Source organism: Coregonus lavaretus (genome assembly GCF_964263955.1).
Source record: "Coregonus lavaretus genome assembly, chromosome: 11".
NCBI classification, from domain to species: domain Eukaryota; kingdom Metazoa; phylum Chordata; class Actinopteri; order Salmoniformes; family Salmonidae; genus Coregonus; species Coregonus lavaretus.
In genome coordinates this window covers 38,163,860-38,188,000 of record NC_139998.1, presented here as the reverse complement: position 1 = coordinate 38,188,000, position 24,141 = coordinate 38,163,860, and the positions used below count along the sequence as shown (strand labels likewise).

General features: G+C 43.4%; 1 protein-coding gene across 2 annotated transcripts in view; it reads left to right on the top strand.

Moving 5' to 3' along the window:
• Positions 1-23,927, top strand: part of wwp2 (WW domain containing E3 ubiquitin protein ligase 2) — a 34,243-nt gene extending 10,316 nt beyond the window's left edge. Inside the window, exons 6-24 of one of the 2 annotated variants that reach the window (XM_084171922.1) lie at positions 4,206-4,287; positions 5,583-5,728; positions 5,879-6,116; positions 6,270-6,359; positions 8,143-8,317; positions 13,618-13,675; positions 15,749-15,830; positions 16,652-16,780; positions 17,877-17,955; positions 18,077-18,148; positions 18,349-18,437; positions 20,877-21,036; positions 21,641-21,774; positions 21,935-22,075; positions 22,260-22,380; positions 22,539-22,643; positions 22,761-22,857; positions 22,965-23,037; positions 23,198-23,927. In XM_084171922.1, the coding sequence (XP_084028048.1) occupies positions 4,206-4,287; positions 5,583-5,728; positions 5,879-6,116; positions 6,270-6,359; positions 8,143-8,317; positions 13,618-13,675; positions 15,749-15,830; positions 16,652-16,780; positions 17,877-17,955; positions 18,077-18,148; positions 18,349-18,437; positions 20,877-21,036; positions 21,641-21,774; positions 21,935-22,075; positions 22,260-22,380; positions 22,539-22,643; positions 22,761-22,857; positions 22,965-23,037; positions 23,198-23,297 (2,171 nt within the window). In that variant the 3' untranslated portion in view covers positions 23,298-23,927. The remainder of the gene's footprint in view (positions 1-4,205; positions 4,288-5,582; positions 5,729-5,878; positions 6,117-6,269; positions 6,360-8,142; positions 8,318-13,617; positions 13,676-15,748; positions 15,831-16,651; positions 16,781-17,876; positions 17,956-18,076; positions 18,149-18,348; positions 18,438-20,876; positions 21,037-21,640; positions 21,775-21,934; positions 22,076-22,259; positions 22,381-22,538; positions 22,644-22,760; positions 22,858-22,964; positions 23,038-23,197) is intronic. The other variant, XM_084171923.1, reaches the window with a different exon arrangement.
• Positions 23,928-24,141: the final 214 nt, after the last annotated feature.

The following is a 24,141-nucleotide window of genomic DNA, read 5'->3' as shown; positions in this document are numbered from 1 at the left end:
GTTAGTTTAGTGTTTTTCCTCATTTCCCCTGGCAGTTTTTCTGACACGCTGACACACACTGCTACCATAAACCGACCTTTGTGCTGCAGCCAGTGAAAAACACATCCAGACCAGACAGAGCTCACCTTTACGTATATACAGGCCTAAACGGACAAACACATGCACTCTTATACATGCATGCACATCATATAAAATCAACAGAGTATATACACTACCAGTCAAAAGTGTTAGAACACCTACTCATTCAAGGGTTTTTCTTTATTTTTACTATTTTCTACATTGTAGAATAATAGTGAAGACATCAACACTATGAAATAACATGGAATCATGTAGTAACCAAAAAAGTGTTAAACAAATCAAAATATATTTTATATTCTTCAAATAGCCACCCTTTGCCTTGATGACAGCTTTGCACACTCTTGGCATTCTCTCAACCAGCTTCATGAGGTAGTCACCTGGAATGCATTTCAATTAACAGGTGTGCCTTGTTAAAAGTTAATTTGTGGAATTTCTTTCCTTCTTAATGCGTTTGAGCCAATCAGTTGTGTTGTGACAAGGTGGGGGGTATACAGAAGATAGCCCTATTTGGTAAAAGACCAAGTCCATATTATGGCAAGAACAGCTCAAATAAGCAAAGAGAAACAACAGTCCATCATTACCTTAAGACATGAAGGTCAGTCAATATGGAAAATTTCAATAACTTTTAAAGTTTCTGCAAGTGCAGTCGCAAAGAAACCACTACTAAAGGAGTGGGGGGGTGCTTTGCTGGTGACACTCTCTGATTTATTTAGAATTCAAGGCACACTTAACCAGCATGGCTACCACAGCATTCTGCAGTGATATGCCATCCCATCTGGTTTGGGCTTAGTGGGACTATCATTTGTTTTTCAACAGGACAATGACCCAACACACCTCCAGGCTGTGTAAGGGCTATTTGACCAAGAAGGAGAGTGATGGAGTGCTGCATCAGATGACTGGGCCTCCACAATCCCCCGACCTCAACCCAATTGAGATGGTTTGGGATGAGTTGGACCGCAGAGTGAAGGAAAAGCAGCCAACAAGTGCTCAGCACATGTGGGAACTCCTTCAAGACTGTTGGAAAAGCATTCCAGGCGAAGCTGGTTGAGAGAATGCCAGGAGTGTGCAAAGCTGTCATCAAGGCAAAGGGTGGCTATTTGAAGAATCTCAAATAAAACATATTTTGATTTGTTTAACACTTTTTTGGTTACTACATGAATCCATATGTGTTATTTCGTAGTTTTGATGTATTCACTATTATTCTACAATGTAGAAAATAGTAAACATAAAGAAAACCCCTTGAATGAGTAGGTGTGTCCAAACTTTTGACTGGGACTGTATATGAATTCAGCAAAAAAAGAAACGTCCCCTTTTCAGGACCGTCTTTCAAAGATAATTCTTAAAAATCCAATTAACTTCACAGATCTTCATTGTGAAGGGTTTAAATACTGTTTCCCATGCTTGTTCAATGAACCATAAACAATTAATGAACATGCACCTGTGGAACGGTCGTTAAGAGACTAACAGCTTACAGATGGTAGGCATTTAAGGTCACAGTTATGAAAACTTAGGACACTAAAGAGGCCTTTCTACTGACTCTGGAAAACACCAAAACAAAGATGCCCAGTGTCCCTGCTCATCTGTGTGAACGTGCCTTAGGCAAGCTGCAAGGAGGCATGAGGACTGCAGATGTGGCCAGAGCAATAAATTGCAATGTCGGTACTGTGAAACGCCTAAGACAGCGCTACAGGGAGACAGGACGGACAGCTGATCGTCCTCGCAGTGACAGACCACACGTAACAACACCTGCACAGGATCGGTAGATCCGAGCATCACACCTGCAGGACAGGTACAGGATGGCAACAACAACAGCCCGAGTTACACCAGGAATGCACAATCCCTCCATCAGCGCTCAGACTGTCCGCAATAGGCTGAGAGAGGCTGGACTGAGGGCTTGTAGGCCTGTTGTAAGGCAGGCCCTCACCAGAAATCACTGGCAACAACGTCGCCTATGGGCACAAACCCACCGTTGCTGGACCAGACAGGACTGGCAAAAAGTGCTCTTCACTGACGAGTCGTGGTTTTGTCTCACCAGGGGTGATGGTCGGATTCACGTTTATCGATTTGGAGGTGGAGGGTCCGTCATGGTCTGGGGCGGTGTGTCACAGCATCATCGGACTGAGCTTGTTGTCATTGCAGGCAATGTCAACGCTATGCTTTACAGGGAAGACCTCCTCCTCCTCCCTCATGTGGTACCCTTCCTGCAGGCTCATCCTGACATGACCCTCCAGCATGACAATGCCACCAGCCATAGTGCTCGTTCTGTGCGTGATTTCCTGCAAAACAGTAATGTCAGTGTTCTGCCATGGCCAGCGAAGAGCCCGGATCTCAATCCCATTGAGCACGTCTGGGAGCTGTTGGATCGGAGGGTGAGGGCTAGGGCCATTCCTCCCAGAAATGTCCGGGAACTTGCAGGTGCCTTGGTGGAAGAATGGGGTAACATCTCACAGCAAGAACTGGCAAATCTGGTGCAGTCCATGAGGAAGAGATGCACTGCAGTACTTAATGCAGCTGGTGGCCACACCAGATACTGACTGTTACTTTTGATTTTGACCCCCCCCCCCCCCCCCCTTTTGTTCAGGGACACATTATTCAATTTATGTTAGTCACATGTCTGTGGAACTTGTTCAGTTTATGTCTCAGTTGTTGAATCTTATGTTCATACAAATATTTACACATGTTAAGTTTGCTGAAAATAAACGCAGTTGACAGTGAGGACGTTTCTTTTTTTGCTGAGTTTATGTACAAGTGGCAAGAAAGTATGTGAACCCTTCGGAATTACCTGGATTTCTGCATAAATTGGTCATAAAATTTTATCTGATCTTCATCTAAGTCACAACATATATACACAGTATGTTCAGAATAATTGTGAAACTGTTGTTAAACCATATGGAAATAAGGCAAATAAAATAACCTTGGGGGGGATGGAGTTGGTGAGGAGGCTAGCTGCTGATGTAGGATTGGCTCTAAAGTTAGATGGATTTTAGGGGAACACATGAAATCCAAGCCGCTTTAGCTCAACTCGTTGAAACATTGACTTTTGCGAGAATTTCATGTAGCATTGTTCACCAACAGATGGTTGCCCCCTTTCACCACTTTCTGACATACTGTTCCTCCATCTCTGGAAAGTTTAGTTAAGGCAACACAAACAAACATGGATATGTCTCATTTCTCTCAGGAGGTAAATGGGGGCAACCGCTAGACTTAGCTATGTCATTGGATGATGCATTCAGGGCAGTATGAGACGGTGGTTTCTCCTCAACTAGACCCTTTGTGTTACGTGTCCAATGGAGTCTCATAAGAAGCCCTTTCATACGGGTGAAACAGGGGTGTTCCCTGGACAGGCGCAAAGGCTTGTTTTTCTCAATAACAACCTGTTTACATAAGGCAGGATCTGAGTTATCTATTAACACATTAAAGCTGCAATATGTAACTTTTTGGGCGACCCGACCAGATTCACATAGAAATGTTAGTTATAGATCTGTCATTCACATTGAAAGCAAGTTTAAGAAGCGGTATATCTGTTCTATGTGTGCTATTTCTATGCTTCCCATTCTTCAGTTTCGTTTTTTGCATCTTTTTTGTTTTTTGTACACCAGCTGAAAATGCAATATTTTTTGTTATGTAAAATATATTTCACAGCGGTTTAGATGGTACAATGATTCTCTACACTATACTTGCTTGTTTTGTCACATAAACTAAAATTAGGCGAACTATTAGAATTTTAGCAACCAGGAAAAGGCGGAGCGATTTCTGCATAGTGCACCTTTTAAAGCATTGAAGCTGTCATGCTTCAGGACCCAGTCTTAGACAGACTGGCTTTTTTTCTAGGTGGTTAGTTACTGCTTCCCGTGCCCCACTCCTATTGTGTGTCCCTGTTTTTATAATGAAAAGCATGTTATAGGGCTGTGGTTTCAGGCAGGTGAGGGAATGAACATACACTCATACAGTCACAGACCACATTCTATAGCAGTGAAAATTGGTCTATGTGATACCGTAACCGTCAAGGGTTCTGTGATTTTGTTATTCTCTGTAGAGATGGGATGGTATATATTATTTTCTTACTAATGGTTATAATGAAGTTTGGTGTATTGATGGTGTGGCCTTTGTCTGTCCTGTTTGTACAGAGATGCTGCAGTCGGACAGATCAAACCTACGCAGGACCCAGAGTGAGGAAACCCCAAGTACAGCCTGTGGCCCCCGCGGCAGGTGAGAACAAACATACATACAAATATTTATTTTTACTGACCTGTATACTATTTATACTTAGTTGGATTCATACCCCTACAGAATACAGGTTGTATGAACAAACTAATTCACACAAATAGATGCACTAATTTCACAGTTAGGATGTACAGAGATTTACTATGTTTCTCTACTCCCTAGCACACACACAAACTCTCTGAAGTCTTACTTAAAACACAAATATACTCCTTTGAGGGTAATGGTCAGTGCAGTGATCCAACACAGAGATGCCTTAATCAGACCAGTGATAAGTTACAGATAAAGAGCATGCCAAGCGTAAGACACTGTTTTACTACAACACACAGATATATGGTATTGTATGGTATTTCCCTGAAAACATTAGAGGGCATTGCTGTGGACCATTTTTATTTGGAACACCATTCAACGGCTCCATCCATCTGTCCCTAAAGAGAGGAGTAGAAAGGGAGGTGTAGAGAGAGGCAGAAAGAGACAGAAGTGCAGCGAGTTCTATGCTATGTTTTTTTGCATTCTCCCATGACGAGAAGCATGTACCCCCCCCCTTCCCAAGGGGGGAAAAAGCCAAAAGGTTTATACAGTACCAGTCAAAAGTTTGGACAAACCTACTCATTCAAGGGTTTTTCTTTATTTTTACTATTTTCTACATTGTAGAATAATAGTGAAGACATCAAAACTATGAAATACAGAAGATAGCCCTATTTGGTAAAAGACCAAGTCCATATTATGGCAAGAACAGCTCAAATAACGGATGTTCTTCTGTCCCGCTTTTAGTATAGGTAGTTGGTGGGGGGAAATACTCGCCGTGAAGACACAACATTTCAGAACCTTACTAAAGTTTCCATTGATAATGATCCAACTTTGTACTCAGCATTCTGATGTCTGGGGGGTAAAAACCAACATGTTTTCATTGTATAAAAGCACTTGTAGGAAAGAACCTATATTTAGCTTTAGGAAAATATTAGTATATTTTGAGAGGAAATGGATCTCACACTGACACTTCTTTGTTCGTGTGTATGCACGCGCTGGCGCCTGTGTGTGAGATGGGTTGAGCTGCTTTTTCAAGATTTTCTTTATTATTTGAGTCATTCCTTAGCAGCACTCCAAAGTCTACCGCAAACATATTCTATATTATTCAAATTTACGTCAGTAGCTTAGCTTTACATCACAAATCTACATTCTGTCCATTGTCTCAGTAGGAGTTAAAGAGAGGTTAAGGGTCATTTTATGTGGTGTGATTGATCCTGACCCCTCCCCTGTGACTGTGTATGTGTTCTGGTCAGGACTCACAGACACTCTGCAGGGGGTTCGCAAGGGGGTTCCCCGAGGGGCTCTCTGACTAATGGAGAACTGAGTGAGGAGCGGAGTCCTGGGGCTTCTGGTTGCAACTGCTCGGCCAAGAACTCCCACAGCAGCCCTGGGAGTGCAGGTACTATAACCTTGGAGACATGAAACTATTTTTCTGTCACTCTCCATTCACTTGACACTAGAATTGATACATTTTGACACTAGAATTGATACATTGATACATTTTTCCCAGTGTAAATCAATCAACTCCTTTACCTGCCCTACCCCACAGGTAAAGTTGAGCTGCCTGCCAACGGGCTGGAGAATGGCCGTAGCAACCTGGCTCGTCATACACCCCCACCATCCTCCCCGTCGGCCCGGTCCCCAACCCCCAGCAGCAGCAGCCCCTCTCCTGGGCTAGACGGCACAGTCTTCCCTCCTCCTACAGAGGCACCCCCTGCTGGCGCTAACCCAGACCCCGCCAACCCAACCACTGCTACAGAGCCTGTTCCAGAGTTACTACCCACTGGGTAAGATTTTGCGTGTTGGTGCTTGTGTGATTGGAGTTACGGTCAATCACCTCACGTGTAACTAGACATGACCCAATATGCCTCTCTCTCTCTCTGCCTCTCTCGCTCGCCTCTCTCTCTCTCTCTCTGCCTCTCTCTCTCTCTGCCTCTCAGCTGGGAGCAGCGAGTCCTACCCCATGGCAGGGTGTACTATGTGGACCACAACACAAAGACCACCACCTGGGAGAGACCACTTCCACCTGGGTCAGTCAGCCTACACACTTTGACCTCTACTTCTTCTCCTCCTCTCTTTATCTCACACTTCCTACCATCAGAAGAGAGTGACGACAGTTAGCCAGCCCAGTGCATGATGGGATTATCTCTCTCTGGGAAGGGGAGATCTTGCCCACTTGTGAACATTCCCTGCATGTCTCTCCTTAGCTCAGACTGCTGCCTATATAGACATGCAGAGCTGGAGGATCCTAGCAGGGTGGTGTTGGGGTGTGAAGTGGGCCCACAGTCAGGGAGTGGCAGACTCATTGACAGCACAGTAACGTTCCTGGGGATCTGACTCTGGACAGTCAAGTGAACGGAGACGTCCTATTTTCTCTGGCTGGAAGAAGCTGACTCCATTAAATATGAGAAATGACTGAATAATTGGTTACCGCCACTCCCCACCCCAACTTAGACTATTCTATCCATTTAGAGGAGTCCTTTTCTTACAGTAGAAGTGTGTCAGGTGTGCATTTTATGTGTTTGGCCATTTGGTCTCTCATCTCTTTAACAGGCTGTGAATCACCAGCACTGATGGTTTGAGTCTCTGTTGATTTCCAGTGGTGTTTTTCACTGTGTGTTGCGGAAACCCAGCTCTCTCTTGTGGGGGTACCAGGGCCTTTTATTGCCATTTTATTTCAGTGATTATTTATTGATTTTCATTTGCACTGTGTGAGAAGCCTGTTTGAGGTAAAGGTCACTCCTGCCCCGTCTCACTTTTTCCACAGGAGGGAACGGGCCGGAAAACAAAAGTCCTTTCTTAGAAAGAGCACATGTATGCAGCGCTATGCTGTACCCATATGAGGCTCAATTAGCGTCTTGCCTCTCGGAGGCTGGGCTGGTTCTGACTGCAGCTGCAGGGTTTGGTGCTTAGTGCTTGGGCCCCGTATCTGGTCTGAGTTAGCATGGTGCTGCCATAGTACTGCTCTGTAGGATATAGGAGCCATAGTCCTGCTCTGTAGGATATAGGAGCCATAGTCCTGCTCTGTAGGATATAGGAGCCATAGTCCTGCTCTGTAGGATATAGGAGCCATAGTACTGCTCTGTAGGATATAGGAGCCATAGTCCTGCTCTGTAGGATATAGGAGCCATAGTCCTGCTCTGTAGGATATAGGAGCCATAGTCCTGCTCTGTAGGATATAGGAGCCATAGTCCTGCTCTGTAGGATATAGGAGCCATAGTCCTGCTCTGTAGGATATAGGAGCCATAGTCCTGCTCTGTAGGATATAGGAGCCATAGTCCTGCTCTGTAGGATATAGGAGCCATAGTCCTGCTCTGTAGGATATAGGAGCCATAGTCCTGCTCTGTAGGATATAGGAGCCATAGTCCTGCTCTGTAGGATATAGGAGCCATAGTCCTGCTTTGTAGGATATAGGAGCCATAGTCCTGCTTTGTAGGGTATCTCAGGGGAACAGCAGCACAGGGAACAGGGAGGGATGTTACGTTGCATCTCTCAAAGCTCCTTTTTGAGGAATTTCTGAGCTCTGTGTGTGTTTGTGTTAGCATACGGAAGTATTTGCTGTTTTGTCTTCTAAATTCTGTTCTGGTTTAGTCAGAGATATGGGAATAGCAACAGCAGCCTCCACACATAATAAAACACTACTGCACTGAACCGGAAATGTGCTCATGTGTTGGTTTACGTGTGTATCTGTGGGATAATGCATATCTTAATCTTGTGTTTGCATATCCTAGCTTGTCTGTGTCCATAATTACATATGTCTGTCTGTGTATGTACATTTGAATGATTCTCACTCCTCTCTCTGTCCCTGTACAGTTGGGAGAAGCGTGTGGACCAGCGAGGCAGGTTCTACTATGTGGACCACAACACCAGAACCACCACATGGCAGCGGCCCACAGAAGAATCCGTCCGGAACTATGAGCAGTGGCAGTCCCAGCGCAACCAGCTCCAGGGAGCCATGCACCAGTTCAGCCAGAGGTTTCTCTACCAGGTAACTCAAACTCAACATAGAAGTACTGTACTGTCTGTACTACCTATTTAGTCCCTTTAGGTGTGGCCCTCTAAAAGCTTCCCTTCAGGATAGAATTCTGGGTAAAACGCAAGGGTACAGAAGGGCGTTCATTGAGGTAAAAATAATAAAGCATTCTGTATCTGAAATGGGCGTTCCATGGTAGAGCAAATTACTGAAATGAGCTGCAACTCTCATCGGTTTCTATTAAAACCTCCCTACGCCCACCCACCCAGGCTGCTCGACAAGCTAATTCTGAGCCTCTTTTCAAAATAACATCCACTTCCTCATTGATTATGAGTAACCATGAGTCCCTGAGAAGTAGCTGGCAGATAGGCGGGTTCTGTTTTGAAATGGCCACTTTGCTGATAGCTGGCTTATTTTTAGGACGGTCTGTGCAAAAATGAGTTGACATACACCACCCCTCTGGCCTAGGGGTTCAGCTGGCTGCTTGGGACTCTGACGTGATTTATATACTTTTAGCTTTGCTCGTCATTTGAGAGAGATCATTCATTTGCATTCTGTTACATTGTATCAAATGTTACCACGTTGGAGAATGTTGCGAACATGTGCTGGTGCGTTTGTGAGCTGAGCCCATTATAATGTCATGGTCGATTTAAAGTAGACTGGCCCCTGACCCTGACCTTACTCATTATCATGTGCTAAGACAGAAATATCACACTTGACTCCAACATTACAGCGGTGTGAGCACACATGCTTACACACACACACACACACACACACACACACACACACACACACACACACACACACACACACACACACACATAAACGATTATGTGACACAGCACACAATACACACCAAGGCATAGATTAAGTACATAACACACATACACAGTGGGTTTTTGTGTGAGTGTGCCTGTGCACATTTGGCCAGTAATTGCAGCTCGTTAGGAACTCCTGAGAGAGCAGTCTCAGAGTCATTAACTGCTGTTTCTGGCTCCTCCTCCCAAATTCCCCCTTTTCTACCTCCTCCTGCTTCTTATTTGCTCTGTCCATTCTCACTGAAAGAGGGGCTCATGCAGCAACACCACTGGAACTGGACCATTGTCTCAATACTCAACTACCTAAAAATGTGATTTTCCTGTTTTATATATAATAATTGATTGGATTTATATAGTGCTTTTCTACCAACTGAGGTACTCAAAGCGCTTTACATAGTAGGGGGAAACTCACCTCATCCACCACCCACCTGGGTGATGCATGGTGACAATTTTGTGCCAGAACACTCACCAGCTATTAGGTGGAGAGTGATATATGCCAATTAGGAATGATTAGGTGGCCATGTAGCCATTGCAATAAATGCCATGGGATATTTATTTAATTACCACAGAGAGTCAGGACACCCGTTTACTGTCCCATCTGAAAGTCTGCACCCTACGCAGGGCAATGTCCCCTTCACTGCTCTGCGGCATTGGGATCTCCTTAGACCAGAGGGAAAAGTTCCCTCTAATGGCCCTCCAACACCACTTCCAGCAGCATCTGGTCTCCCATCCAGGGACCAACCAGGACCAACCCTGCTTAGCTTCAGAGGCAAGCCAGCAGTGGAATGCAGGGCTGTATGCTGCTGATATATGAAGGTTATTTCCAAAACGCTATATATCCTTTTTGAGAAATGTTGGTAAATTACATTTTATTGTTTAAAGAACTTATGAAAGAGATTGGTGTGTTTTTCACTTTCTAATCATGGCATGGGGTTTTTGTATTTGTTTGAAATCTATCACTTGATGGTTTCATTTCAGAGAGACAAATAATCATGTTTTTCATAAAGAACTGTACAAATAATATTTGTGACATCAATATTGTAAAATACAATTTAAAGAATCAATACAGTAATATGAGATCTGTGTGTAAAACATTTACATTTGACATTTTAGACATTTAGCAGATGCTCTTATCCAGAGCGACTTACACTTAGTGCATTCATCTTAAGATAGCTGGGTGAGGCAACCACGTATCACAGTCAAATATACGGTATGCAAACATTCCATTCCAGCTAAATAATGGATATATAGCGTTTTGCAAAATAAACAAATTTTAATAGACACCTAAAATCTATGAATAAAAAATCAGAGGACAGTAATATTTTACACACATGGAGGTACCCATAAGCAGTCTTATCTGGTGAAAAAACACACGTTTGAAAAATGTGTGACTATAGTGTTTTGGAAATAAACTCTTCACACTATGAGGTTGGAATAATACTGTGAAATTGTGAAAATTATGATAATGCCCTTTTAGTGTAAGAGCTGTTTGAAAAAACGCCTGCAAATTTAGTCTGTTTTGGTGGGATGGACTTTTGGCCTTCCATGGTGACATCACCATCCTGTAAATTATACTGAACAAAAATATAAACGCAACAATTTCAATGATTTTACTGAGTTACAGTTCATATAAGGAAATCAGTCAATTGAAATAAATTAATTAGGCCCTAATCTATTAATTTCAAAGGACTGGGCAGGGGTGCAGCCATGGGTGGACCTAGGAAGGCATAGGCCCACCCATTTGGCAGCCAGGCCCACCCACTGGGGAGCCAGGCCCAGCCAATCAGAATGAGATTTTCCCCACAAAAGGGCTTTATTACAAACAGAAATACTCCTCAATTTCATCAGCTGTCCGGATGGCTGGTCTCAGACAATCCCACAGGTGAAGGAGCCAGATGTGGAGGTCCTGGGCTGGCATGGTTACACGTGGTCTGTGGTTGTGAGGCCAGTTGGACGTACTGCCAAATTCTCTAAAATGATGTTGGAGGTGGCTTATGGTAGAGAAATGATCTGGCAACAGCTCTGATGGACATTCCTGCAGTCAGCATGCCAATTGCACGCTCTCTCAAAACTTGAGACATCTGTGGCATTGTGTTGTTTGACAAAACTGCACATTTTAGAGTGGCCTTTTATTGTCCCCAGCACAAGGTGCACCTGTGTAATGATCATGCTGTTTAATCTGCTTCTTGATATGCCACACCTGTCAGATGGATGGATTATCTAACAGGGATGTAAACAAATTTGTGCACAATATTTAAGAGAAATATCGCTTTTTGTGTGTATGGAACATTTCTGGGATCTTTTATTTCAGATCATAAAACATGGAACCAACACTTAACATGTTGCGTTTATATTTCTGTTCAGTATAGTTAGACTGATAAGAAAGCCAGTTCCAAACCTCTCTGCCAATACCAGCTCATTTTCAGTTTTCCCCTCCCCACTCAGACCACTCCCAGACAGTCCTAGCAAAATTATTGCTTGAGAAATTGCCCTTTGCTAAGAAGCTATTTTTGTTTATTTTTGACAATTTTAATTGAAAACTATCACAGTAAGGTACTTAATTGATATTGTTACCCAGAAATGATTTGATATTGAGATAAACACGGCTGCATTGGACCTTCTGTACACCTTTCTAAGATATCACATTGTTATACAACCTGGTTAAAGCTCATTTGAGTATTTTAATCACTGTTGAGCATCTTATCAGGGGTCCTACTATCACTACCATTGTTTTTCCCCTTTGAGTGAACTTCTTTTAAGGCTTTTTTTCCAGCGCTAACATTAGAGTAACTAAATTAGGGAGACACTACAATGTATGCGACAGTGTGCAATGTAGGTCTATGTGACTTTTCCCACTCATAGTGCCGGTCATTCATATGGTTCTAGCAAGGTTTTCAGTGTTCAGAGACTAACTGGCCTTTTTGGTGTAATTATCTGGGTCCTGAAGCGGGATAGAAGGAGTCTGTTACTATTCTTGATAAAGGTATTTAAAATAGCATCTCAACTAAAATCATCCACTTACCACTCAATCACCATATTAAGTATTTTAGTACTTCTTTCACTTTACTATACCACTTTTTACCACCCCCGCTGCTTCTTTTATTTTTTCTCTTGTTTTCCCTGTCTTATCCTCTTTCTTCTCTCTCTAGCTCTCTCTCACATCCTCTTGGATCTGGCGAGGAACTGAATGGTCAGGGCAGAAGATGATGTCATGTCTTTATTTCATTCTTTTTTTTAACCTTTTTTAGTCACAGAAACACAGAAGGGTGGGTCTCATATATGGATTGGCTGTTGATCGAGTGACACACGCGTGCCCCTTTAACTCCATATGCCTCTCTCTCCTCTTTGCGCTCTTTACTATCTTATTCCTTCAGTTCTTCTCAAACTTTCCATGATGAATTCTCATAAATGGGCACAGTATTATTATTCTGGGGAAATGCTGAGTGAAGTTGTGTGGCGTTACCTTCAGTGACACATGGACTGCTGTAAGGACAGTTTTGTTTCATTATAGGAAGAAACTGCAGACCTGAGGTGAGGAGAATGAATGCATGAATTAGATTTGTGTAGGACTTTTCCAAAGGTACAGCTTTCATACTCATGAAACCAACAGTCTGTGTACTAACTCCTCACAAACATCTTAAACATGCTCGCGCACACACACACAGATTCAAACACAATCTCATACACATTCAATTAGTATTTGCTGTATACACATTTTCCGTACAGTGGCACACGCGCACACACACACACTCTCTCTCTTTCTCTCTGTATGCACAGGCTGAGTAAACCACACTGGTTCCAGGTCAGGGTGAATAAAGGTGCTTTTGTCAGGAGGGGGTGGGCAGTCTGGAACAAGGATGAATGTTCCCTCAGTTCGCTCAGACATTGCGCCTCCCTGCTTACTTTCACAGCATATCTAGAAGAGGAGGACCTCTGCAGATGGGTGGGGTAGGGAGGGGCGGGGGGGGGGGGGGGGGTGGTAGGAGACAGGGTGGGGCTTGACACCAGCGAGTGAGCTCATTGGAACAGTGTGGTTTTTTTTCTCTCCTGAGCGTGTAGATTTTGGAAGGCATACGAGCTGCGTCTGAGCCTCTCTGTCAGTCTCCTGTTCCAGCTGCATGAGAGAGGTCACCTCAGCCTTCTGGGGTACGCCTTAGCACCCCTCAAAAAAGACTACTGCCCCGTGACACCCCACGCTCCACTCTGGTCACTCCTGCTCCACTAGACTCGAGGTGTTAAACTGTGTGGTTTCTGTGGCGTTTTGAGGCATTTGCAGCTTTTTTTTCCTTTTTTTGTCTGTATGTTTGGTTTTTTGAGGGTTTATTCTACCTCACAGCAGTGTGAGAAGTCGGTTGAGAGCTTTGTGGACGGACAGAACAATTTCACACAGAGCCGCTGCAGTAAAGAGAGTGAGAGGAGAAGACAGAAAGGTGGAAGAAGGAGGGAGGAGAGGAAAGTGTTCTAACTGGAAACGTATTCTCTCTCTTTCTCAATCAGTCGTCTGGTGCTCCTGCTGTGGAAAATGACCCTCTCGGTGCGCTCCCTCCAGGATGGGGTAAGTACACCTTCATCTACACCTCTCACCATACTCATACTAGGCCCTGTAGTCAGTGGCCATCAGTAAGGCTGTGACGATACCAGTATCGCAATGTTTTTTCCATGGCAAAAATTAAAACACAAAGCAGACCAAACTCTTTGGTAAAAACCTGCTGTATGTAAAATATTGTGTGCTATAGCTTGGAAAATAAATAAATAAATGGGACTCTGGATGACAACATCATGATGTTTGTTTCTACCATTAGGGCTGTTTTCCTAAAGAAGTGAAATCCGCTTTGTGTTTTGTTTCCTTGCCCATGATACTAACGAGTATCTCAGTACTGGTATCGTCCCGGCTCTAGCCCTCAGTGGTCCCAGGACCTGAGACCAGTGAGATAAGTGAGGGGAAATACTACTGGGTCCAGTGATGCTGGAGAGTGGCATTGGCTACATCGACACCTGCACTACTTGTTATGAGAGAGGGTTCTGATGCCTGTATGCATTTCAAGGGCACAGGCTTTGTTTTTGTGTTGACGGGGGAGAGTTGGTTTGTGTGTCTTTCTCACACACACACACACACACACACATACAGATACACACCACTGGGCCCAGATTTATTGTTCACTATCTTGTATACACTGTGATATATAGCCTTGTCCTTAATCAAAGAAGCTCATGCTGAAGATCCCTTCATTCTTACATTCAGCATAACTCTCCTTACAGTTTAGTTATTGGTCAACAACATGATTGAAATGTTTTTGGGGGATTTCAGTCTTTTCCCTGATATTATTGATTAGTTGTTGGTTCAAGTATAATCTCAAGGAATTGGTTGTAATATTCTCTACTTCTATATCCCTATAGCGCTCTACTCTCATACATTCATTCATTCATATTCTCAAAAGCGCATATTTTACCAACATATTCCCACCCACACAATTATACATTGCGTACACAAAAAAAAACTCCATCACTCAAAAGTTATGGTCATTGGCATTTCTCTCCACCTCCCATTTTCACATGCTTATCACTTACATACAAACTCACCCATGCACACTCATATTTTCTAACCATGATTCGTTTTCAACATGTTGCGGCATCGCAGGCAAAAGCCTCAATTATACATTGGACTTACATTTTTATGGATTTCCTGTAATGTATTTATGTGTGTCATCTGTGGGGCGTAGAAGAGGGGGTGGATTGAAAGAAACTCTTAACGGGAGAAGAAAAAGGAGAGAAAGACTTGACCGAGCGCGGGAACAGTAAAATAAAGGAGGGGTGGATGAATACAGGAGGGAAAGTTAAGGAGAGGGGGGGAAATGAACAGGCTAGTAAGAGTTGCAAGGTGAGGGCTACTGTTCCTGCACGCTCCACACACTTCTGCTAATGAGAACAAGATGTCAGAGAGAGAGGAGTGGGGTTGGAGAGGGGGGGGGGGGATGGAGAGAGAGATGTGGGGATGGAGAGAGAGAGGTGGTAGGGGTGGAGAGAGCGCGAGAAGGATGAGGTGGAGAGAGGGGGCACCAACTACGGTAAGGAAACTAAAGCAACACAGAGATGTATAAAGTTGAACATATTAACTCACACAACACACTATACACACATTCTTGGTGGAGGAAGTTGACACGGTTACCATGTCATTATCTTTCATGTAGTGCTGCACTGCTAGAAATAGAAATGAGTCAGCAAATTGTTATACTCCTTTTCTAATACTTCTACTTTCCCTCACAGTTTAGCTCTTGCCCTTTACACCTCTGTAACATTCTCTCTCTCTGAGCCCCATGCCCCAATCTTTCTCAAACACTGTCTTCACCGGAGCCAAGTCAGAAAGGCTGAGGTGGATTGTAGCAAGGTATTTTGGAACAAGCTTGAGCGAAATGCCACACACACGTCAGTTTTCAATCAGCTTTGCGAGATTCAGACACCCTTTTTCCCATTTTCCTCCTCTTCTCTCTTATTCTCACTCACAACTGTGGTTGACATTCACATCTCCGAAGTCCCCATGCAGTACAGCCACTCTGTCATGTAACAAAATAATAAACTGTTGTTGATCCATCCTGTTTTTAACTGTAGCCACTTCTCGTGGTCCCTGTAGAGAAACGGCAGGACAATGGGAGGGTGTATTTTGTCAACCACAACACACGGACCACACAGTGGGAGGACCCAAGAACCCAAGGGTAAGCCACTCTGTCTCTGCTCCACTGTGAAAGTGTACGTGCGCATGCTTGAGTGTGTGTGTTTGTTCTGTATCATTGTGTGTGTGTTCTGTATCATTGTGTGTGTGCGTGTTCATGTTTGTACACACAGGTGTCTCAGAGAAATGTCACCATACTTTGCTACCATATTCTCACTGATATTACATTAACTAATGTAGGATAGGGACTGGTAGCTCGAGGGCCCAACACTATGCAGCACACCCATGTTATCATAGTCATAGACGAAATGTACAGATCATTGAGATTAATATCAATAGGACAGTGTCGTGTATCACCACCATAGTAGGCCATGTCACCTGACTAGGGCTGTCCTCTAAGCTGTGTGGGTGGGGTTTAGATTAGTATTGTAAGCTAATTGGTCAAAGAGAGGCCTAGGGCATCTCTACCCCTGAGCTAGTGTGGATGGCGCCGCTGTCCCCTCGCATCAAATTTAACAGCAAAACTACAGTAATGGTGGATGGCCGCTTTATCTTAATTGTATTAGGGATTTTTAGATCATTTTACAATGTCATAACATTTTATTCATTAATCATTTAGTTCATTCACTCCCTCATTCACCCCCTCAGTGAACTTGAGTTATATTTTCCCTCGTATTTATATTTTCATGTTGTATAACATCCATGTGGTCTTAGAATCATCACCACTGAGCTCCGAGGTTCTGAGTCCTGTGCAGGGAGAGCTTCTAGTGGGACGGGGAAAGGGCCGGGGCCGGGGGGGACAGGTGTGCCTAGTTTGGGGAGCCTCCCGTTTAGGCTCTGCTCACTGCCCTCTCCCTCTTACAGGATGATCCAGGAACCCCCCCTGCCCCCTGGCTGGGAAATGAAGTACACCGTGGAGGGAGTCCGATATTTTGTGGATCACAACTCTCGCACCACCAGCTTTAAAGACCCTCGTCCCGGGTTTGAGTCAGGGTAAATATTATTCTGCAGACCTGTTTTTGAGAAGGCCAGATACATTTCCTGATAAAATGTTCTGATAAAAGCACCGTACGACTCATTTCTGTCAGGGATTATGTATGTAGGGTTCTCTCATCACAGCCTACTTTTGTCATCTTTTTTTCTGTTTCTTTGAACCCAAGTGAATTTACGTTGACTATCTTCAGGGCATAGATAGCTAGCCTAGATATGAGAAAGGGGATTTTATATATATATATATATATATATATATATATATATATATATATATACGTACACACATCGCAAGCAAGCACACACTAATATAAACATGTGTTTTGCCTTGAAGCATGGCCCTAATTTTGAAATCTTCCAAAAAAGACAAAGTCAGGAAAATGAGCATATGTGGGCCAACAAATCAAATCCAAAGCAGACTGCTCTGCTATCTGACTCTGTCTGTGTGTATGTATGGATGTGTGTGATTGAGAGAGAGCAAGTGATCATGCTGATGTTGAAACATATGAAGGTCTTGGTGTTATATTTTTAGATGAGTGGCCATAGAGGGTTCTTAAACTGTCTAAAATGTTTTACATTTGATACTGCTGCAGTCCATATCTGTTGCCTCTGTGGTCTGAAACTTCCTAACCAAAACCAAGTTGGGCCTGGCAGCTTTCGACAAAGCGAGTCAGCGAGTATTAGAGGCCTCTCTCTCTTTCGTTCGGCCTCCATATTTCCCCTTCCTTGCTCCGTCTCTCGGTTTCTACTTTGCTGACGAGGCACATATCCAGTATGTCTGTAGTGAAGTGGTGTAGCTTGTACTAACACAGCTGCACACCAAAGCATACCTCCATCTCTGGGCTTAACCCAGTTCTTTCACTGCTGCTGCACGTCAGATCTGACCACCTCCTTAGAATACTGCCCAAAGTCCTCACTCTGCAGCTCCACAGCTGGGCCTATTTTCCAGTTTCTAAAGCATTTGTGCACGGGACAGCCATGACAGGCCTGTCTTTGCCCAGTACAGCTACAGTATTCCTCCCCGACATGCACCAATTTGAAACCTGGCTTTGTTTTTCGCTGGAACAGCAAAAAATACACTCCTTTTATTTCTCTGTAGGTCGAGGACGGGTGGTTCTCCCGGGGCCTATGATCGCAGCTTCAGGTGGAAATACCACCAGTTCCGCTTCCTGTGCCATGTAAGTGCTGACTCTCGTCTCTCAGACAGCCAAGTTCTCTTCTATTGTTCCGACTCAGATCTCTTTGCCTAATGCCTAGCATTGAGGAAATGGATGTTTACACTTCTCTCTGCCTCTCCAGTCCAATGCCTTACCCAGCCACGTGAAAATCTCAGTGTCCAGACAGACTCTATTTGAGGACTCGTTTCAGCAGGTAAGGATGACATGGAGTCAGTTTCCCTGCTGAGGATATTCAATTCTAAATGTTATGTAATTAAACATGCATGAGGGTTTCTATTGTTGGTTATCTATTCATTAGTATCACTATTTGTATTTTAACAACTAATATAGGATCGTAGGGTGGCGGTTTCTTTGTTGTGATGTATGTGCTTGTGTTTTGTTCTCTTTCCTCAGATCATGAATGTGAAACCATATGACTTGCGTAGAAGACTCTACATTATCATGAGGGGAGAGGAAGGTCTTGATTATGGAGGCATTGCTAGGTAAGATGGCTGTCTACGGCCTGCATGCCTGGCCTTCTGCCTCTTACAACAGTTGTCTTTCTTTCTCCTACCTCAGGTATAAGTATTCTTTGTCTACCCTGTGTTCCTCACTTAAATATCCATCATCCATCATTTATCACCTCCCTGTCTCTTGCACTATCATCTGTTGTGTGTTTTGGTGTTTGTGGACTTTGTGACAGTGTGTCCACCTCTGGTTGGTGTCAGCAGTGGGATCCCGGGCTTTGTTCCTCCTGCTCCTCGTGGTCTGTGTTTGCGTGTGTCTCTGTCTCCGGTGTCACGCCAGTGGTTTTACCCTATGGTAGGTTACGTCATGCTGTTCTACCACAGGGTAGAACCACGGACGGGATGTTTGGATGTGTCTGCACAGCCCCGGTACGACCCCTGGGACTGGCTGGCCGGCCGTGGGGGCAAAGGTCAGGGGCTTAGTGGTGGCCGGGGCTTCATTCTCTACATGCATTCATGTTCCACATTATACTGCTTGTCTTCGTGGTGCTTTATGGTGTTTTGTGTGTGTTAGTGAGTATGTATATTTGTTTGTCCATGTACTGACTGTGTAAAGGTAATGATTTTGAACAACAATTCAGTGATGTCTCAGTGTTGGTTGCAGGGTTAACGTTAGCCAGTAATGGCCGGCTTTTGGCCGATAAAAATAAATAAATATTGAAAATCCAATTGTCCGGGAGAAGAATAAATCCCATTGCGAAATAATGCTTTTTAGACTATTCATTGATGGAAATACATTTGACTGTGGTCATGCTTATCGGTCTATAGGTTAATTTGCATAATTTTGTGGAATTAAATTGCCTCGTGTGTACAGTATATGCGTTATGTATCTTATTTATCACTCACGTACAGCATACAGAGACTTTGAGCTGAAAATCTGTCAGACTGTGTGTAGCATCTCAAACGGCAACGGAAGGCAGTCTTCATCAGCGCATCACACACCACTTTGCAATGAGCTGGAGACCGTATGCATTTTGAAAACAAGTACTTAATTGTTTGAAACCTGAAAGTTTTAATATATATGAGTCATGTCTTACCTTGCTTCAAATGAGCCTATTAGATCTCCTCTCTTTCAACATTTCTAACGGATATTTTCATCTCTGTCACATGAAACCGCTCGCATGTGCAGTGCCCTTTTGACAACAGTGTTTTCCTGCTAATTGCATTATGTAACGCAAAGCCTACTGCCTTGTGTGCATTGATGTGCTTATAATGTGAAGAAATAATAATTTATCAACATGTTAAGCTAAACGTTCTGATCTGTTGCATCACTCGTTGCTTTAAAAAATATATATATATAAATGTAGCCTAGGCCTTCTGGTTGTATGAATTAGGGATCTATCATCCCACAACTGTCCCAGAGTCTGTTTGGAATAGGCTATTTCTCCCTTGACAAGCTGACCAGTAGAATAGGTCAACCTTTCTACTATGGGGGATAGTAGTTTGACTTAGGCTAGTGATTTTGCTGTTCGTTACTCATTTTGTTGGCTGAGGAAGAGTAAATGTGGACAGTTATTCTAACATCTTCAAAGTGCACATCAGAATTCGGTAAGAAGGAAAGCACATCGTTGCATCCTCGACTTGACTGTTCTGTTAATATGAATTACCATGATCTAAATGTGATTTCTATCATTCTGAGCACCGTGGGTGGACGCCCTAATCAGGTTACGCACCCAATGCATATGGGTCTGGTACATTTCTCAAATGTCCGGTAAAATAAATGTAAATGTAAAATAAAATGTTGCCGGTCAAATTTCCAGAAACCCTGTTTGGTTGGACCATTCCTCAGTATGGCAGTTTCTCTTTCATATTTTGCAGACAGAAAGGGGACATTTGGAAGGCATTTTGGAGTTGGGTTATAGCATTGACATAAATAAATGTTAGCATACATTACAGCACTTACTATGGTGATAAATGGAAAAGTCATTACCAGAATAAAACCGATATCACAAATAACTGTTAATTTTTTAGAAGGACATTTTTGTTGAAACTCCATACAGCTAATGACCTCCATATTATATAATTTTAGTATACATCTAGAATTATTTGTGAATTTGACATTATTGTGCTTTTATTCCTTAGTTTAGTAGTTACTTCTGAGTTACATGTGTTTATTAATTAGCAAGTGTGTGCTTTGTGCAGAAACCTGACACAATTTTGATTAAGTATTTTGAAATTATAGCAACTGTGCCGCTTTTTTGTGCTGTCAGAATGTCACTGATTGTTGTTGTCAAATGTTGTGTGGTTTTGTAATGTATGAGATGTTTTTTATTCTGTACTACTCTGTAGTCAATACAAAAAAGCAGTGTCAAAAGTGACAATCTGTACCCCTCACACATAGCCAGATGAGGTAGATCAATTTCCTGTCCCTTTGATAGATATAGATGTGTAATGCCCTGTCTCTCCTCCATACAGAGAGTGGTTCTTCCTGTTGTCCCATGAGGTGCTGAACCCCATGTACTGTCTGTTTGAGTATGCTGGGAAGAACAACTACTGCCTGCAGATCAACCCTGCCTCCTCCATCAACCCTGACCACCTTACATACTTCCGTTTCATAGGGCGATTCATCGCCATGGTGAGAAATGCTTCATTGGCAAATTTGGTGCAGATTTACAACAACAACAAAAAGTCAACTACAGCAATAGTTCTGGTTAGAATTTAACATATGATGAGGATGTGTTGCACAGAATGATTTTTAGGAACAGGAGAGGTAAGCATAGTGTATGAGGGTCTGTGTGTGTGTTCCTTAATCTGTAAGTCATTTTAAAACTGTGTTCCTAAACCAAGTATAGAACTCTCCCATCGCCCATCTTTCCAAACCCAACTCTCTCTGTGACAATATCCAGAAGCGACAGACCCCCCCCCCCCCCCCCCCCCCCCCTTCCAGAGCATGAGCTCACTGCTGGACCCAGACCACACCTCTTACCTCTTATCCACCGTTTCACTACTAACTGAATCAATCTTCTCCACACAGAGACGGACTTGTAACTTACTCTTACGTTTTCTGTGTGTGCATTCAGTTAGTAGTGAAACGGTGCGTGTGTGTGTGATATCACTTTACTGTGGTTAGGCTAAATGTGTCTTCATCTATGTGTATCAGCACAGGAGAGAGGTGAAGCGTATGACATGTTTTGGTGTAGTACTTATCGCATCCACTCTCTCCTCCCCTCTACCTCTAGGCCCTGTATCATGGCAAGTTCATCGATACTGGCTTCACTCTGCCGTTCTACAAGCGTATGCTCAACAAGAAACCCACTCTGAAAGACTTGGAGTCTATTGACCCTGAGTTTTACAACTCCATCATGTGGGTGAAGTAAGTACTCCGCCCCTTCATTATATCTGTTTGAATGTTCGCCCTTGTGGCAAATTGTGTGAATCCGAAAAGTATGTGAAGAGCGTGATGGAAGCATTTGACATAATTGTGCAGCTTAAAGCTTCAATAAGTGTACGATGCGCCTGTGATCTGTCTACAGAGATAACAGTCTGGAGGAGGGTGGGGTGGAGCTGTACTTTGCTCAGGATATGGAGATTCTGGGGAAGGTGTCCACCCACCAGCTGAAGGATGACGGAGAGAATGAGCTGGTCACCGCAGAGAACAAGGAGGAGTACATCAGGTCAGCCATCTCCATCACTACTTTGTCCCTCTAGTCAGTGTCTCTGTCAGTCACTGTGATACCCATCACAGGTGCTCCACAGACTAGCATTAATCTTGTTCCATCTTGACACTCCACTTGCATCAATTAATATCCTTCCTTGTTGCCTAGAAAATGCTATTTTATCATCCCTGTCTCGCCACAGTCTGCTGACAGACTGGCGGTTCACACGTGGGGTGGAGGAGCAGACCAAAGCCTTCTTAGATGGCTTCAATGAAGTCGTGCCTCTGGAGTGGCTACGCTACTTTGACGAGAAAGAGCTGGAGGTACGTAATGGGGATGGAAGAAAATGTGCTGGATTAGATAGGCAGAGTTATAGGTTATGGAGCTTTCACAAAGACTTAAGTTGGTAGAGGGGACTATTTCTTGCAGATTCCCTTTCTGTGACTGTGGGTTAATGGTATGTTCTCATTCCTCCCTCCAGCTGATGCTATGTGGGATGCAGGAGATAGACCTCAGTGATTGGCAGAAGAACACCATCTATCGGCACTACACCAAGAACAGCAAGCAGATACACTGGTTCTGGCAGGTACAGTACAGTGGCCTCTGTTTACTGCATCATGTGTGTGTTTGTGTGTGTGACTGTCTATGTCTCACTATGTGTACGTATTACCCGTGTCATGAGTCTTACCTGTGTATTGTGTAGGTGGTAAAGGAGATGGACAATGAGAAGCGGATCCGCATGCTCCAGTTTGTCACAGGAACATGCCGTCTGCCAGTCGGAGGCTTTGCTGAACTCATAGGTGCAGTTTATCCGCCATTCATTAACCACAATTTTCACTGTAAAATGTATTTTGACAGAAATGTAATTCCATGTCTAATAATCTAACATAGTCTATTTTTTCCTTAGGGAGTAATGGGCCACAAAAATTCTGTATAGACAAGGTGGGGAAGGAGACTTGGCTTCCAAGAAGCCACACCTGGTGAGACTGACGTTTTCCTGAATTCCTTTCCCATAGTTGATTTATTGTTGATTATCGTTCCTATGATAACATCAATTAATTTTGTCTGTGTATGTACCCCTACTGAACACAAACTGATCCCTCACTCTTACTTTTCTCTCCATCTCAATCACTCACACAGCTTCAATCGTCTGGACTTGCCACCCTACAAGAGTCTGGAGCAACTGCGAGAGAAACTTATGTTTGCCATCGAGGAGACTGAAGGATTCGGGCAGGAATAAGGGAAAAATAAAAATAATCACGAGTGAGGGAAGGTGGATAGAGAAGGAAGAGGCATTCATTCAAGTAGTTTTTTTTGTTAATCACAGGGATATGAACTCTCCAATCATCTGTACATCTAGCCCCACTTCCAGATCATGTGTGGTTGGGAAACCATAGAGAACCATAGGACTGTGGGTGCCCACCTGTACCGATCCTCACACTAGGCTGTGGAGGAGGCTGGCAGGTACAAGGGAACCAGGGTCAGAGTAGGTAACAGGTGTGTGAGCTGAGGGACGGTCCAGAAAGATTAGTGTTATAATATATGACCCTAAACCCTCTGTCCTGCCCGAAGACCCCACCCACTAGATCTGGAGCATGAAACAGGATAATGTCTTCAAATAATTATATAAACTGCAAATTGCAACAACAGCACAGCTACAGCCAGTATATCATATCTATCTTAAGAGAAATTAACATTTAAAAATGAGAGAGTGTGTGTGTGTGTGTGTGAGAATGGGAGAGAGATAGTGGTTATAATTAGTGACTTCTGTTAAGAGGATGGATTGGTGAGATGTGATTTTATTTCTTTTCTGTTCATTGTGAAATTCAGCATTACCTGTACATAGCTAAAATAAATTACTCAAATCTTGAAGTGGGTTGATTGTGATGGTACAAGGAACCAATTTTCTTAAAGCCTTGGTTAGAAATGTTTTACCTGAATCTGGTTTTGGTTATAATGTCATTCTAATGCTAGAACACTGATTTGGTTATCCAGCCAGCCATGCTTGTCTGCTAACAGTATTACTGTGAAACACTGTGTTGATGGCTACCCATTTCAAACATAAACTTCAACTGCAGATACTG